Raw genomic sequence first — 16,647 nt, forward strand, 5'->3', positions numbered from 1 at the left:
GCATTTAGGGAATTGTCTTTATTGTTTTGATGTTGACAAAGACTGTATTGGGTATTTGCCGCTGTCTGGTTGTGTTCTTATCATTGACGATCTTCGGTTGTGTGTGCTCCACTAAGGGGAAACGGAAGTAGGCCGGGGTGAAGCATCTCGCCCCGTTATACCCTCTCTGCTCTCTCATCAGCAGCAACAGCCCCGCCTCGCGACGCCAACCGCTGGCTGGTTCGCCTCCAACACAACCTCCCACATCTGGCTGTCACAACGTGCTGCTCCTCCGGTACCGCGGCATGCTCACATACACACCGAGTGGAATTTTTACAAGAGGGGCACACAATGTCTGAGGTGCGAAAATTCACAAAGAGATTAAGCAAACCCGGGACGGCTGCGGAAGTCCGGCAGAGCGTATCGGAGGCTGTGAAGAGCTCAGTGGACCTGGTGGTGAGTTAATGCTGTGTGGACCCGCGGCGGTCATTTTAAGCTAATAGGGATAATGTAACTAACTGGTTAGCCTGCTTACTCAACCCCCCCACCCCCCCCCCCCCCCCGTTCCCCTTGGGGAGTAACGGTTTAGCCTTTCCATAGTTCTTTACATTCCTTCTGTACATTTTCCGTGTCTTTTATTTGTATCTTTCCAGTTTTCATTCACTGCGCGTGCCCCACCAGCCTTCACTTTAACCTATAGCTAACGTACAGCCGTGTTTGAATGCACTGGAACAATTTCCCTCGCTTTCTGTATAAAAGACTATTATATCACGCCAATACCACTCCTATATGTTGGCTTGTTTTTTCATAATTGCCAGCATTACAAAATAGTATGACATTGTCCACAGGAACACATGGTTTAGTCATGTTAGGCTCCTTTTGTGTGCTGGCGGATGAGGAGCAGTGCCAGTTGGACAGCTGCAGCATGGCTTCCCTGTCCTTGCCTTGGAGCAGTGTGTGAGCCTCTTTATTTCTGCAGGAACTGGCCACATTGAGCAAAAGAACGCAGTCCATGCATTCCTTCAGGATTGATGTAAATGACTAATGACGTGTGTGCAAAACAAAAGGGTTTTTCTTTTCTTCTCCTTTGGAATCAATAGCAGTGCTGGTGGCTGGTGTTGGCCTTGAACAGACTGAATGATGAGGGATTATAGGCGCAGTGGTTTGGGATGAATAGCATTGAGAATCCTGCTGATGCTGCATGTGTGTGTTTGAATGGGCTCCCATGTGTGTGTTGACTTATTTTCATATAAGTATGGCTAAAGCGTGACAATAATTTGTCTTCCAGTGACGTCAATGCAGATTGAGCCTGTTGATGAGTCGTTTTCTTTTTGTTATAGCCAAACATCTGGCAACTTCTGAACTGTCCTAATGAGAAACTTCCATCCAAAGTAAAGAAGTCTTACATCTTTCGCCATTTTAGAAAGTTGAGTAGGATATAATTGTGTAAATAAACTCTTGTTCCCTTGGGATTACGTTTTATGATGATCATCATGAGGAGTGTGACGCACTAGCGTAATAATCATGTGATAAGGTTTTGATTTCGGAAACAGAGGTGGGAGTGTGTGTGACCTGTTTGTGTTTGTGGCCACGTGTGATGTGTCTTCTGACATGCTTTTCCTCTTGTAGAGTATCTGCTCATTTTGTAAAATAAATGGTCGGCTTGGTAACTTGAGAACAAGCGTTGTTCTGTGAAGGGAACATGGGGATTCCCTCGGGCATGCTGTGACCGTGTTTCCTGTGTGACTGTGTTCATTCTGAACATCTCTAAAATTCTGTCCTGTTTTCCAAGTCTTTCCTAACGTACACACATTCTTGGATAGCAAATCAAACTTTAGTAAAGGAAATAGAAAAGTGCTGAAATGCAACAACAAAAACCCTTGGGCCAGTCGGCATCAAGTTGCTCCATGTATGTAATTGCTTCTTCGTTACTGGTCTGGGGTTCACAGAAATTCCTGTTGAAAAACTGTTATTAAGTCTAGGTCTTTGTTTAGATGTCTTTCACATCAATTCAATTTCAATCAATGCCCCATCGTTAGTGTAGCCTAATTGATTTCGCATGTGTAACTCTTTTCTCTGACAACTTCAAATATCTTCTGTAAAAATCGGTTTGAATTTGCAATGGTTTGTTTTAAGTTGGGGAGCAACTCTAGAGGAAGGCACTGTTGCCATCTCGGTAAATATGACACAAAAAGATAATTCTACATGACTTGTTGCACCCTATCATATTTGGACAATAGGTATGTCGCCCACATTCAGACATTAATCTCTGTTCTGCACGCCTCAGTGCTAGTCATTACGCAGTGAAAGATGTCTATATTAGGTCAATCATTTGTTTTACATGAACTGAATGATTACATGAATTAAACAAGGCTCCTTTAGGCTGAACAATCTGGTATTGAAACAAAACTCATACATATCAATATCTTTTTGGAATCAGGTGTGTAAGTAAAACAAGGCAAGCCATGGGTTTTCTTCCCCTCCATGAGCTGCTGTGTGTCATACACACACAGATTGGAGCACTAAGTGGGGTTGGCTGTGGGACAGGGGAACTTGATTCTGTGTGTGACTTCCATGAGAGTGTGTAATCTATTGCATTTAAGTGTATGCTTCTTTAGCCAGCGTGATTAAATCCACCTGGTCATGTTGGAGTTGTGGCTCGTGTAAGGGACACAGACATCTGGAAATGCACACTTTGCTAACATCATCATCACAGTCCCCTGGAGAACACTTGGAGCTTTTGGTGTGTGACAGGAGAGGAGAAAGCGTTTGCATCATACAGTTACGCCACATCCTTTAGCCCCACTCCCTGTGTGTCTCAATCAGTGAGTGTGGCTTCATAGCTGCTTCAACTTCTTTCCTCTTCTTTGAAAATAGGACACTCTCTCAGCCCTTCCTTCTCTCTTTCTTGCTCCCTCCCTCCCTTTCTCTTTCTCTCTGTGTAACATGATCAACGTTGCAGCCGAGCCACTGTGCGCCGGCGATTTCCCTGTGACTTACACAGCGCTGCGGTTTAGCTTGTTGCACATGACAGGAAGCAGGGCTGCTGCTTCGTGTGCGGGGCCGGCACAGTCGCATGTAATGCTTTCAACAGACCTGTAGCTTTAGTGTTTTACTGCTGCTCAGGTGGCTGTTTGTCCCCTGTGGAGCCAGACTTCATGTAAAAACATACTGAGATATCTGCAAACGTTTCACACTTAATTTCAAGTATCTTTGTGAAGTTTTTCTTAAGATTGGTGGCTCAAAAATTGCTAAATGATGGTTTCATGTGGACAACCGAGGAAGTCGGGGTTCTGGTGGAAAATCTGTGTGTAACATGTACTTGAAACCATCACGGGCCAAATTATTGGTTAGAGAACACTTGAAAGTGAGTATTTTCTTTCCTCCATTGGCTTGAGCACAGATACCAGCATATTCAAGGCGATTTAAACCCTTTAACCCTCACTGAACCCATACTGTACAGTGTTCAAAACCACAGAACTTTATTTTCAAATTCTAAAAGATCCCAAACAAATGAGGCTGTAGGAAATGTAGAGTCTTGGATTGGAATAATTATCTCAGTGTAAACATTATATAGTTATACTTTCAGGCAGTGTGGAATACAATTGATTTCCATCTTTAAAGCTTCTTAAAACCTCTTAAAAAAGAGCTTGTTATAGAATCTCTGAATATTTGCACATACAAACATGCCCGGTGATAGTGTGAGAGGAATAGCAGCAGATAGGAGGGAAGAACAGCGAGCGGAGAGGAAAAAGCAGCAGCCAAGCTAACTTAATGTTGGCTTGTGGTGCAGTAGGAAAACACAGCTCTGCATCTCAGCTGCACGGCTCTTAAATGGAAATATGACAAGGTGGAAAATGACTCAATCGCACTCCCCCAGCTCTAGGGCCTTGTCAGAATTTCTTCTCCCCCACTGTGGCTCAGCAATAAAAGATCGCTGATCAAATCCATACCGTCTGACCATTTCCTCTGCAGAGTCCGACACTCAGCCAGGGCTTATTGACTAAGCTATTCATCACTGTTTTCATTGCTGAGCTTGAGCTTACAGTTGCTCTTTCTTGGGAATTAATTCTGAATCTTACCAAGTGGTTTTAAGTTGTGATCACATCTTGACCTAGTTGGGCACAGCTAGATTTGAGCCTGTCTACCACTTGAAGACATCAATGCATTTCATATCATCCACTTCTCTATGAAACTCGAAACAGGAAGTTATGATGTTCAGCTGGATCAGCCATAAAGCACGTGTTTTATTTCTTGTTTATTGTTTCTGTATTAGATATGCTTCTGTCAGGCACATGCTCCTTATTCTACAGCACATAAATGTCCAGTCAGATGGATTCCACTTCTTTTTTGTCTTACCTTGAATGCCCTTTCTGTCAGTTATTTGGCTTTTTTTTAATCCACCCACAACTGTCTGAGCCACTGTTTTCCTGCACTGTGAACCTCTGAACTCCGTGGTTGTTTCTCTGATCTTTTCTGACTCTGCTTTTGTACGGGTGGTTAGGAACTTCTGGGGTTGAACCCTTGTTAACGGCTTTCAAATAAGCAATGCCATGTGGAGCTAACCAGTACACACAGAACCATCAGAACATAAAATCAAGAAGAAATTGTTAATTTGAAGTGACTTTTATTCATATTACGTCTTTGTCTTTTTTAGGAGCAGCCAAAGATTATCGAACCGCTGGACTATGAAGCCGTGGTGCTCCAGAGGAAGGCCCAGATCCACAGCGACCCCCACCGAGACCTGCTGCTTTGCCCTGTGGACGATGTCTCGGTGAGTCCCTTCATGCTTTGTCTCTTTCTGATCTTCCTCCCCCAAAGAAAACAGCCAAATCAGCTTTTTTTTTGCCTGAGTCAAACAGGGAACAAAGAGCTGTAAAATATCCCTGTCCAAAGAAAGATTTCCAATCATTTATCACTTTTTCTACTAACACACCAGGCTCGATTATTTACACTTCAGTCCAAGTCAGTCAAACACAACGCAGCCAGTTAGCTCTCCTCTGTTCAAACATGTGGTTTTGTTTAGAGCCACGTCTTGCTCTGTGCCTATTCTTTAAAAAAAATCTTTTGACACTCATCTGTTTCCTTGCATGTGTCTTCTTTTTTTCTTTCATTTACTTTCTCTTCAACAGTCATTGTTGTGGCTTCCTGCTGTTTCACTGTTCGATGGGAACATAAAGAACTGTCATCATAACATGGTTGTGTTTCGTAGGAGTCCCAGATCTCACGGCAGAGGAGGACCGTCGTCCCCTCTGTGCCTCAGAATGCAGAGCGAGAGGCCAGGAGCCTGTTTGCCAAAGAGGTACTATAATCCATCTGGCCCATGTGCATGACACTTACTAGTCTCAAACTGCACACATGTTGCAGTGACTCCTTTCTAAAAACAAAAGAGGAAGTTTGGAGTACAAAATGGAAGCTAGGGTATTTGTTCTTGACGTTAAATCTTCTTTATAATATGACTTTTATGCCCTTTATTAATTAGAGCTGTAGACATAAAACCGATTGAGTATTTCTTGATGACTTCACACAAGACTTTCTGCATTAAGAGTCACTTAAAGCTCCTAAAGCACCACATCATGCACAGGCCAGTACTAAACACATGCTGAAGATATATTGAGTAAGAAATGAAAAACAGACTCTTCTGGCGTGATGTGGATATATGCCGCTGCTGTGCCAGGCTCTAAATCTATGTTCCTCCGCCAGCTCCCATGACTGTGATATAGCATGGAAACAACTGTCATAGGGATTGTTAAAACAGATCCAGGCTAACTCAGCATCTATTGGACAAAGATCCTTTCAGCTGACTTATTTGAGAAGTTCTGCTTGTAGTTCACATTGAATTAAAAGTGTGCACAGAGAAAACCATCTTGAGAAATGCCAAGTAGAAATCTCAGCAAGGGTAAAGAGTTCTTGTGCTACTTTGAGACTTATTTTGTGTTCATAAATAATACAGAGCTCAAGTATCTGTCTGGGAAGAACTGTGTGCTCTGTTAGGTCACTTTGCTACTATGGGATGCTTGTTATATTTCTGCCGCCCCTAATCTAGCTCTCTGTTTGGCAGTGCATCAAGATGTACAACAACGACTGGCATGTAATCAACTACAAATACGAGGCTTACTCTGGGGACTTTCGCATGTTGCCAAGGTAAGGAAAACACTTTTTTCTAAAATAAGTTCTATACTGTCAAACATGCAACATGTTAAAGAGATTTACTCGGCTCACGCGGGTCTGCTGGATGGCAACAAGCAACAAATCTCTGCTGCCGTATATAAATAGCGCTGATGCTGAGGGGATACTGTAAATCAAAGTGCATAGACAGATTCTCCTTTACAACACAGGAGCACAGATGTTGTCAATTATTCAAATGGTGATAAAGCTTCATCAGAAATCACTTTTTAACCCCGCAACATGCACTCAAACCATAAATTGGAATGAGACATTGGTAACAACATTTTACAAATTCCTTCAAAATTCCAGAAAAAACACAAATGCAGATAAAAAACTAATTGCAATTATATTGACTGGAATATAATGAATAAATATTGGAATGATATGTCATTTTGCATCATTATACACATTATTATTGAAAAAGATATATTAAGATCATGGTTTTTAAGAGGATCAGTACCAAACAAAGGTTTAAAATATGATTTGTAGGCCAGAATATCTCTGCTGCTCCATAATACTTCACTCAAAATTGTATTTTAGCACATATTTAGCTATATAGGAAATATTTACTATACATAAGCACGAGTCCATATTGCAATTTTGATTGCATTTCAATACATTTTGCATTCCTACTAAATACACTATCAAATAAGGTGGTGCTGAACTTACTGACCAACGCATACAGTTACTATAAGACAATCAGCGATATGTTGCATGTTTTACGGAGAGTCAAGACAGGTCTCACCACAGGGGAGTACAGTAGGGAAGGGGCTGATTTATTGAAGACTGCTGACACTCTCTTGCTGTCTTTTCGTAGCAAAGGCCTGAAGACAGACAAGCTTCCAGCTCATGTGTTCGAGATCGATGAAGACGCCAAAGATGAGGTGAGTACAGGGGCCCGTTAGATCACTTCAGCGAGGATGAGTGGGCTGCTATTGATTCAATGGACCCTTTATGGACGCCACGGATATATGTGCACAGCTTTTAGTGATGTGCTTTAAACCCTGCCCGGAAATGAAAGAGATTGCTTCAATCTTTTTTGAATTGTAGAGATAAGACACATTTGGCTCATTTAATATGCCTCCATATCCTGGAGATATGAGCAAATGTAGACGTGCATTTAGCTGGCTATTCTGCTGGATGATTTTCTGTGACTAAGGATCTGTCAGTCCTTCAGTCTACCCAGCACCGAGACTCCTCGGAGACTGAGAGCGAGGGAAGTGAAATCAGTAGCTTTATACGTCCTATAAATAGCCCCCATCGATCCTCCTCCCTCTAAGCGGATGTGGGTAAACTCAGACAGAGAACAGGTTTAATTGAAAGAAAAATAGAAGCTGCTTGAATGGGGAGAGTTATCGAAATGGGATGTACTGCTGCTAAATGCTGGGGGCGTGTACTAAGAACATTTAGGGAAATAGACACACGTGCAGATGATAAAAGACACAATCATTATATGTTTATTTGCTTCTCCAAAGCTTTAATATGTCATTCTATAGCCGTCCACAGGCCATAACAATAAATCATTATCAATCGAAATTCAGTCTAGGACATTAGAGGATGTATGGTTTCGTGTGTGTGCATTTCTGTCGTGTCTGAGGGAAGCAAAGACTTCTACTGAAGGAGAGCAGCCAGCCAATTAGATTACAGGACAGCTGGAAGGAGGGGTGTTGTGTGACGCTTGGAGGACAAAACACCACTTCAATGTGATTCATCTGGTGCACACACATAAACACACATACACACCTCAACCATTTTCACTCAATGTCATAATATGTGTGTCATGTTCCCGGCTTACATTAAGTTAATTAGCCCCCCTTTTACCGGGCATTCCTCCAAGTGGTGTTACTCCTGAGAATGTGTGTGTGGTGTGTATGAGAGAGACCATTCCCTTGTGCTGAATGTTTGTTAGTTTTATTAAGTAAGAACAATTAACCTGAGATAATCTACATAATTATATCTGTCTTGATTGATTTCCAATGTGTGTGTGTGTGTGTCTGTCAGGACTCATCCTCACTGTGCTCCCAGAGGGGAGGCATCATGAAGCAGGGCTGGCTGCAGAAAGCCAACATCAACAGCAGCCTGTCTGTCTCCATGAGGGTGAGTCACCACCAGGCGCCCTGCCTGTAATCATACAACACAACAGCAACAAATAACACAACAACAGCAGAGCAGTCGGGTTCACCACAGAACCAGAGAGACATGACATCCTGGTTGTCATTTGTTGCAATTGAACAGCATTATTTATCATCTTCTGCATTATTCTGCCCCATCATAATACCCCTTTTCCATATTCCTCTGACTTGATCTCTACTGCCTCTAATTGTAGGTGTTCAAGAGGAGGTACTTCTACCTGTCTCAGCTCCCCGATGGCTCCTACATCCTCAACTCCTACAAGGACGAGAAGAACTGCAAGGATACAAAAGGATCCATCTACCTGGACTCCTGCATAGATGTTGTTCAGGTATAAAAAATCAAATGCACAGCTGTGGTACAGCTCTTAAGCTCTAAATAAACCTTGCTGCTTGTTTAATCAAACTGTGGTGTATCGCACTGTGTGCTCTATGTTAGTTTTTTCAGTTTTTTGGCACAAGCTCTCCCCCTCGTGAACATCAGTGTGTTTCCTCGTCCCGCCACGCTCCAAGGGCTTTTAGTCGCTTTGATTGAACAGATTTGTTGCATTCCGGAGACTCGGGTAGAGAAAGTCCCGTTCCCGTGGATTATGAGGGGGCTGCTGCTGTTGGCTCACGGCACAGGCTGGTACCTCATTCAGGTCAGCGCTCTCAGGAGAGGCTGCCAGGAAGCTTTCAGTTTGATGAACACATTCAGGAGATGAATGGGAGGAGTGAGGAGACTCATTCTGGCTGCTGCAATAAAGTGGAAGCTCCTAAAAGACCGCAGTGTTTACCTCACTTCACATAGAAGTGACCCAGTGTTAGGACAAACCAAAGAATTTCTGCACAGTCTGCCAGAAACTGTCTCAGGGAAGCTCATCTGCATGCTCATCGTCTTCACCTGGATGGGGTATTGTTATGGGCAGGCATATGTTATGGACAACAAGTGCATTTAATTGATTGCATTTTGAATGCAAAGAGATACCGTGACGGGATCCTGAGGCAATGTCTGCCATTCATCCAGCACCATCACCTCATGTCGCAGCATGATAATGCACGACCGTATGTTGAAAGGATCTGTACACAATTCCTGGAAGGTGAAAACATCTCACCAGACATGTCCCCCCTGTTCCTAAAGTAATACATGTCTCATTTTCAAGATAAGAGTGGCCTTTTATGGAGAGCAGCCAAGGCAGACCTGTGGAATAATCATGCTGTCGAAACACACCTGTGAGGTCGTGGGATTGAGGTGGAACACAGATTTAGACAAATTTATGATAATATTTGAGAGAAATAGGCCTTTTTTGTACATTTTGTCTTACATCTTTGATTTAAGCTCAAATGGGAAACTAAGTATGAGTTTATGTTTAAATCAGTGTATTTCAACCTTTTTGAGCCATGGTACATTTTTTACTTTAAAGAAAGTCCCGTGGCAAACAAACAACCAAAGAAGTTGCAAAATGACACACTTCATGTCACTCCTCTTTGACGGCATAATTATTGATAATGATAATTTAATGACAAGTCTCTCAATATGGATACAAGTACAGCTCCTAGGTAGCTAGCTGTGAGAGCTTTCTCTTTGTGTTTTGTCTCTGAAAAGTGAACCGTTTCTCAGTTTGTTTACGCAGGCAAACAAAACACTCAGTGTTCTTGTTTTGAAGTGATGGTGTCTCGTTTGCAGATGACATTTGAGCTTGCCTTGGACCATGGCGCTGATGGATTTCATTTGCAGCAATTTAGTAATATTGTTTTCAGATTAAGGGAAACTTCACAATTTCCCACGAGACAACTTATGATCTCTCTCTTGAAAATGACTGGATTTAATGATGTTACCCTCCAGGGGAAATCCTGTTGTCTCGCTCCAATCTATACCCATCTTACTATTGGCACAATACAGGATGATTTTCAATTTCTGTTGAAGAATGTATAATGCAAGTATATAAAACACTGTAATTCCTCTTCCCTCAGAGCCCTAAGATGCGCCGCAACGGCTTCGAACTGAAGATGCAAGACCGCTACAGCCACTTCCTGGCGGCGGACAGTGAAGCAGAGATGGAGGAGTGGGTGATCACGCTGAAACAGGCTCTGCAGAACACCACTGAGCCCAGCCAGGACAGGAGGAACGGGGCAGAGGCACTGGACTGTGCCCTGGGTGAGTAATACTCTACCTACAAAGAAAGTAAACAAACTGTGGATAAACACATGTCTAGATCTGCTTCTGTCAACCTATTATTTACAGCATCGTTTAAATGTTGCTGTAAAGTAATGGTCCATTTAGCCATGATAACAATAATAACATGTTGGGACATAACCTGAGACTGTTTGAGGGTTTAAAGTAATGTGGAAGAATGCGCGCAGTCTAATGCAGTTTGACTCTGGGTGCCAGCATCTATTGGCCGGTCTTCTTTAATAGCATACTCTCTGCAGAATGTTTTAGGGAAACCAAATAGCTTGGTCAGAGCTGCTGATGAGGGACTGGGTGAAAGATGGAGAGGCACTTAGGGTTCACTCAGTTCAGCATCCGTCACCTGGGAGTCAGCAGACTACTGAATAGCCTTTTTCTGATCTTCCCAGCACACTGTAAGGTTTTGTCTCAATTTGAAACTTGCACACAGATCAGAGGAATGCATTTGAAGTATTAAGCAACAGAGCTTTACTGAACCTGATCATTGTCCCGTTCATTCAGATGACGACACTACCAGCCAAGGTAAAGGGGAGAGCCTGCTGGAGAGCCTGGGGAGGGGCTTACAACCTGAACTGATCAAGGTACGATGGATGGATGGATGGTTGGTTCAATAATTCATTTAGACAGGAGAAGATATTGAGCTATTTCTTACCACAGCAAGAATACTACATAGTGATTTGAGGAAATAGATTTGGTACATCGGGAACTACAACGCGATGGACTGATGAAGAATATTGTATGTTTCCCCGGCTATCGTGTCTGTCGTGTGATAAGGTTGATCCCACCTTGCAAAGCAGAGTGGTTCCTGGATTATAAAAAGCAATGTTTGTTTTTCATTGCAAATTTTTGACTTTATTCTCACAGAATGTTCAAGATTCTATATTTTTGTACATTTGAGAGTATTTTCTTGTATATTAAACCTCAATAATCTCAGAGAATATCAGGGTTTTTTATCCTAAAATGTACCCTCCTCCCCATATCTTTCTTTTTTCCTAAAATGCCATCATTTATATATCGATATTTAGAAACCGTTTACATTTGTATGATAGTCATATCATTTTTTTGTCATTTTGTATATCCTTAGTGTGCAGCTTTATTTAGCTGATTATTATTTATTTGTAGTATTTCTTGTGTTGTGTTGTTGTTCTTGTCAGGCCCCTCACTCATACCTGGTGCTGATGATAGTAGTTAAAGGAAAAGAAAAAATACTGCGAGAACCCATATCTTATCTCAAAAGAGTCTGAGGTTTTTACCATACCACATTTATAATCTCTTGTTTATAAATCTTTACAGAATGATAGCGCCGTAGGAGAGCAGCTCTTTTGTTGGCCTCTCTGTGTTTGAGTCTGTTTCTTCTGCCAGTATTTATTCTACAGAGACTCTCCTGCTTTAACATGTCTTTAAACCCAGAGCTGAGCACAGACAACAAAGCCCTCTGTGCTCCGTGCTGCTGCTTCACCGCTGTTTGCTCTGGGCCACTCAAGCACAGCTTTTCCCGAGAACACTTGTCTGCAGGCTGGTCACAGAGAGAGCAGGAAAGACAGGGAGGAGGAGGAGGAGTAAGGGGATGGATTAGTGCTTATACCATGACCTTAGGGTTTGATATGTTTGTCTCCATCAGATTCTTATCCTTTTTCTCTGTTGACCGTCTCCTTCTTTGTCTTACTGTGTCTGGATGCGGTTGGTTTACTATGAGAAAACTACTTGTCCCTATATTTTACAATAAAGCAATAAATACAACATATAAAGCAAAGAATACCCTATTTGCTTGGAATTGAATACATCTGAAAGAGCAGGACTCATAAATATATCATTTAGGGTTATTTTCAGGCATGTTTTCAAGGAATTACCATTTAGTTTTAAGTGAATTGTATTATTCATTTTTCTTTTGTGTTTGGGTTAATGATGGTTGAAAGGATGATTATATTGTTTCCCTTCGTAATGGGGATCCTTATAAAGACATCTGACCAACAAGATATTTAAATTCCTAATAAACTAATTGACTTAAGCGTCATTACATTATATTTCCCACATTTTACCTGATACTCTTCCCCTCGCTGTGTCTGCAGTATGTCAGGGAGACGGACCAGCTGAATAAGATCAACAGGAACGAAGGCAGACAAAAGCTTTTCTCCCTGGACCCAGAGACACAGGTACGCAACCTGCTTAATTTTACACCCCTATGTTTTATTTATTTCACTATTGATTCAGAGTATTTGATCTCTCCTCGCACCGCTTCCTTCTCCTTTGTCCTCTTCCTTCTTTCACTGCTCATATCCCCCGGATCAATCGTTCTCTGCTTGTCGTTTTATCTCCTCTATTTCTTTCCTCCTCTTCCTCCCTCCTATCTGATATCCAGAGGCTGGACTTCTCAGGATTCGAGCCAGATGTGAAGCCGTTCGAGGAGCGCTTCGGCCGCCGTATCATGGTCAGCTGCCACGACCTGGCCTTCAGTCTGCAGGGCTGCGTCAGTGAGAAGGGGGATGGCGTCCTCACCAATGTAGGTCACCACTTTACCTCCACAGGAGAGACTCCATTAATATCCTGCTTAAATTACTCTTCAGCTACCTCCACTGCTTCCTATGTTTCCCTATTTACTACTACTAAAGAGAAACTGAAACTAAAGCTTTTTATAGTTAAATCGATTACCATAAGACCTGACAAAAGAGAAAAAATGACACTAAAAGATTTGAAAACCTTTTTTTTTAAAGCATATTGCATCCAAACTTAAAATAACCTAGCTACGATTAAAAATAATTACATAATATGAAAATGAATTGTGGTAATACATCTGTATTGATTATTTTTCTTCTAATTGCACTTGCAACACACAGTCGTCCTTCGAACCTCACATTCCTCACCCTCTGCAGCGCTGCCCCAGATAATACAATTTCATAATTCATGCTGGTCTGTCTGAAAGCTATGGAAGTAACCAGGCCAACGGAAAACATAACTAGATATCGTACAACATTTTGTATCAAGCTGTTTGAAACATGGATGCTGCAACCTGGTCGTTCAGCGCTAAACTTAATTTCTCGAAGCGTTAAACTCTGTTCCTCCAGATAACTTGTGCAAGAACTCAGTGTACTGAAAGGGGGGAAATATCTTGAGATGTGCGGATCATGAGACAGCTCTTCAGAGTGTCTGTGAGCACCGCCTTTGTCGGAGTGGATCGCTGTAGTCATAAAACATTGAGTTGCCTGCTTGTGCATTAGAGAGGCTGGAGAAGTGACGCATATTTGTGGTTTGGTTACAGCACGCTCTCTCATTCCCTCCCCCTCTTCCTCCCTCCTCTCCTTCCACAGCCTCTGATAGTTCTAATGTTTATTGGACAGATCCACCCTGGCATAAGTGCACAGTCATTTAGAAATGTGCTGCTGTAGAGCCAACGTTTGCTTCTAAACAAGGGATAAGATAAGTCTTAAGTGTCTGATATATGGAAATGCAACTCTAGTTCAGATGTTTCTTAAAATAGAAACATCTACCATTTTTATTATTGCATATTGTATAACATGGCAGATTAAACCTATAGAGTTAACATTATTGTCAAGATCCCAGCAAATAGCTTGGGGGTCATCCAAAGTAAAGACCTAAAATTGGTGCAAAAATTAAAAGTTATGGGGAATTGTTTATCGAGGCATTAAGCTGCACAAAGCTGTGATGGACAGTAATTATATCCAGGGGTATCGTAATCCTGCGTGATGTGTTGGAGTGTTAAAAGCCTCTCTCTGCTGGACCCCAGGTGGAGCCGTTCTTCATCAGCCTCGCCCTCTTCGACATCTCCAAGAGCTGTAAGATCTCGGCGGACTTCCACGTGGACCTGAACCCGCCATGCGTTAGGGAGATGCTGACGGACGCCTCCGGGCATCTCTCTCCTTCATCGGACTCAGAGGGGGGAGGAGGAGGAGGAGGAGGAGGAGTCAGGGAGGGTGGAGGCATGGTGAACGGAGACTCTGCGAAAGGGAACGGCCTGCCGCTCCTTCAGAGGGTGTCTGAGGCTCTGCTGCGCTTCCCCACACAGGTAGAGACTTGGCAGTGGTTATACAACTGTTAATTGAGGAAATGACTCACGGCCAATCAGAGGTTGCAAGGAACCTGAATCATTCACACATGTGTGAGGTGTGGTTAGAGGAATGCTTCCTTCTGTTGGGAAACATATTTTGAAATCAGTGTCTTCTCAAAAAACATTATCTAACTAACTTTAATTCGTCTTTCATATTTTGTATACTAATTAAAAAAGATATACATTTTTCCATATCTAATAAAAAGCTTTATTTTTGATTAAATGTAGACTGTAGAAAAATGCTATATCCCAGAAGTACAATTGGTTGCAAATGTTATGAGTAAAGGGTCAAAGTAAAAGTGAACAATTATGAACTTTTAAGGTTTTTTTTTGTCTTTTCTATCTGTAGTCTAAATGAAACCAGAGATCTGGGAAGTTTATGCTCTTCAATTACAAACAAAAGTCACATGGGCTCTTCTGTTGATGCCTGCCTTTTAGACAGACGAAGATAGGATATTTGACAGCTCTGTTTTTCTGTCAGAATAGAAATTAAACTACATCAAGAACTAACTGAAAATTAGTTTTAGTTCCTAACGTGTTTTGCTCTTCCTCTGTCTTGAGGAGAAATAGCTACAGGTGAAGACGTACAATACAAATTGATATATAGCAAGCAAATGCAAAAGTGTATCCATTCTTCTATGTATTCTGGATGTACTGTAATTCTAAGGGTTATATTTATGTGTGTTGTGACCTCAGAAGACCCTCTGAAACACCCTCTGGATAAAAGCTTTATGTCACTTCTTACTTAGACAGCAAAACAAATATCTCTAATAAGGAATGCAGCAACCAGTAGCAGTCCATACACAGTTTAAAAGCTGCAGACATGAATTAAAATAACTGTTCCAAGTCTTATTTCTGCCCTTTATATTACATTCTACCGACAGACCGCTGTGGAAGTCTACCCCAGTTGAACACACACATACAAACACATGCACACTGACACAGCCGTCTCTACCTCTGTGATTAGTGTGTTTATTATAGCTCAGCTGACCACGGTTTAATTTAGGTAGGTTGGGTGTGGTCCAAGGGCTGAGCCTCCACTGCATCAGCAGCTCTGGGGAGGCCACAGCTTTGGTCCCAGTCCAGTAATGTTTGTGATGTCTGCATTTGTTATGATTTAAATCTGCAGTATCAACTACCATGGTGCTCCCTTGGTAGTGCCCCTCAGTTTCACTTCTTATGCTGCCGTAACATTCTATGAATTCCAAAATGACTTCCTGTCTCAATTTTGTTGCCATTCCAGGAAAACCCGAGTGGAGGTTGGATATACATTTCCAATTAACATGAGCTCATAACTTATGAGCAGCGTGGTTTTGTCTGAATGAAAGTTCTGTCCCCTGGAGATTATTTATGTCCACTGACGGGCTATAAGTCAGCCCCCTCACACCAGAGCAAAAATAGAAGTGAGCCCCATGTGGTTTTCCTGTATAAGCTCGTCTGACAGCAGCCACTTCCTCCCTGCACTTGTAGAGAAGCAGCGAAAAGATTTAAGAACAAAGAGACATTTAAATTGCTGATGAATGTCTATTTATCATAGTATCCTGCAATTTGGATGAACTTTCAATTCTTAGGGAAATACTCTCATAGTCTGCTAATGCACAAACAACCACAGATCTCTATTATCAAGTGCCTTCTCTAATCATTCACTGACCCCTCTCTCCTCTAGGGTATCTTTTCAGTCACCAACCCTCATGCAGATATCTTCCTGGTGGCCCGTGTGGAGAAGGTACTACAGAATGGCATCACACACTGCGCCGAGCCGTACATCAAGACCTCTGACATCAACAAGGTCCACAGCCTTTCCTTACCACCATTTCAAAGACCGACTAACAGCAGTGAGCTTATGAGTTTAGCATTCTGTCTTTTGTTTTTTAATTTTGCCTTTCTCTTTGTCCCTGCAGACTGCTCAGAAGGTGCTTAAAGCTGCCAAGCAGACATGCCAACGCCTGGGTCAGTACAGGATGCCTTTCGCCTGGGCTGCCAAGTAAGAGAGGAGAAATACACCTGTCAAAATATTACTTGTTTGGATACTTTTTTAGAGCGGCCCAATTCAAATGCATGAAATCTGTCGTTATAATAAGTAAACATGGGTTTTTAAATGCCATTTCTTTAAATGTTTCTTATGTATACATTTCACA

The 16,647-nt window shown here is 42.1% G+C and overlaps 1 protein-coding gene across 3 annotated transcripts in view; it reads left to right on the forward strand.

Annotated features, from left to right (window-relative positions):
• Positions 1-186: 186 nt before the first annotated feature.
• Positions 187-16,647, forward strand: part of dock11 (dedicator of cytokinesis 11) — a 50,324-nt gene continuing 33,863 nt past the window's right edge. For all 3 annotated transcript variants that reach the window (XR_010167306.1, XM_063900665.1, XM_063900666.1), the window contains exons 1-14: positions 187-435; positions 4,637-4,753; positions 5,192-5,281; positions 6,041-6,123; positions 6,965-7,031; positions 8,149-8,244; positions 8,474-8,608; positions 10,230-10,413; positions 10,948-11,027; positions 12,516-12,599; positions 12,806-12,946; positions 14,189-14,467; positions 16,176-16,298; positions 16,411-16,493. Coding sequence is in view for 2 of the 3 variants with exons in the window: in XM_063900665.1 (XP_063756735.1) it covers positions 331-435; positions 4,637-4,753; positions 5,192-5,281; positions 6,041-6,123; positions 6,965-7,031; positions 8,149-8,244; positions 8,474-8,608; positions 10,230-10,413; positions 10,948-11,027; positions 12,516-12,599; positions 12,806-12,946; positions 14,189-14,467; positions 16,176-16,298; positions 16,411-16,493 (1,667 nt within the window). In the remaining variant the exon portion in view is untranslated. The remainder of the gene's footprint in view (positions 436-4,636; positions 4,754-5,191; positions 5,282-6,040; positions 6,124-6,964; positions 7,032-8,148; positions 8,245-8,473; positions 8,609-10,229; positions 10,414-10,947; positions 11,028-12,515; positions 12,600-12,805; positions 12,947-14,188; positions 14,468-16,175; positions 16,299-16,410; positions 16,494-16,647) is intronic.

The sequence above is a fragment of the Eleginops maclovinus genome, chromosome 14 (genome assembly GCF_036324505.1).
Source record: "Eleginops maclovinus isolate JMC-PN-2008 ecotype Puerto Natales chromosome 14, JC_Emac_rtc_rv5, whole genome shotgun sequence".
NCBI classification, from domain to species: Eukaryota; Metazoa; Chordata; class Actinopteri; order Perciformes; family Eleginopidae; genus Eleginops; species Eleginops maclovinus.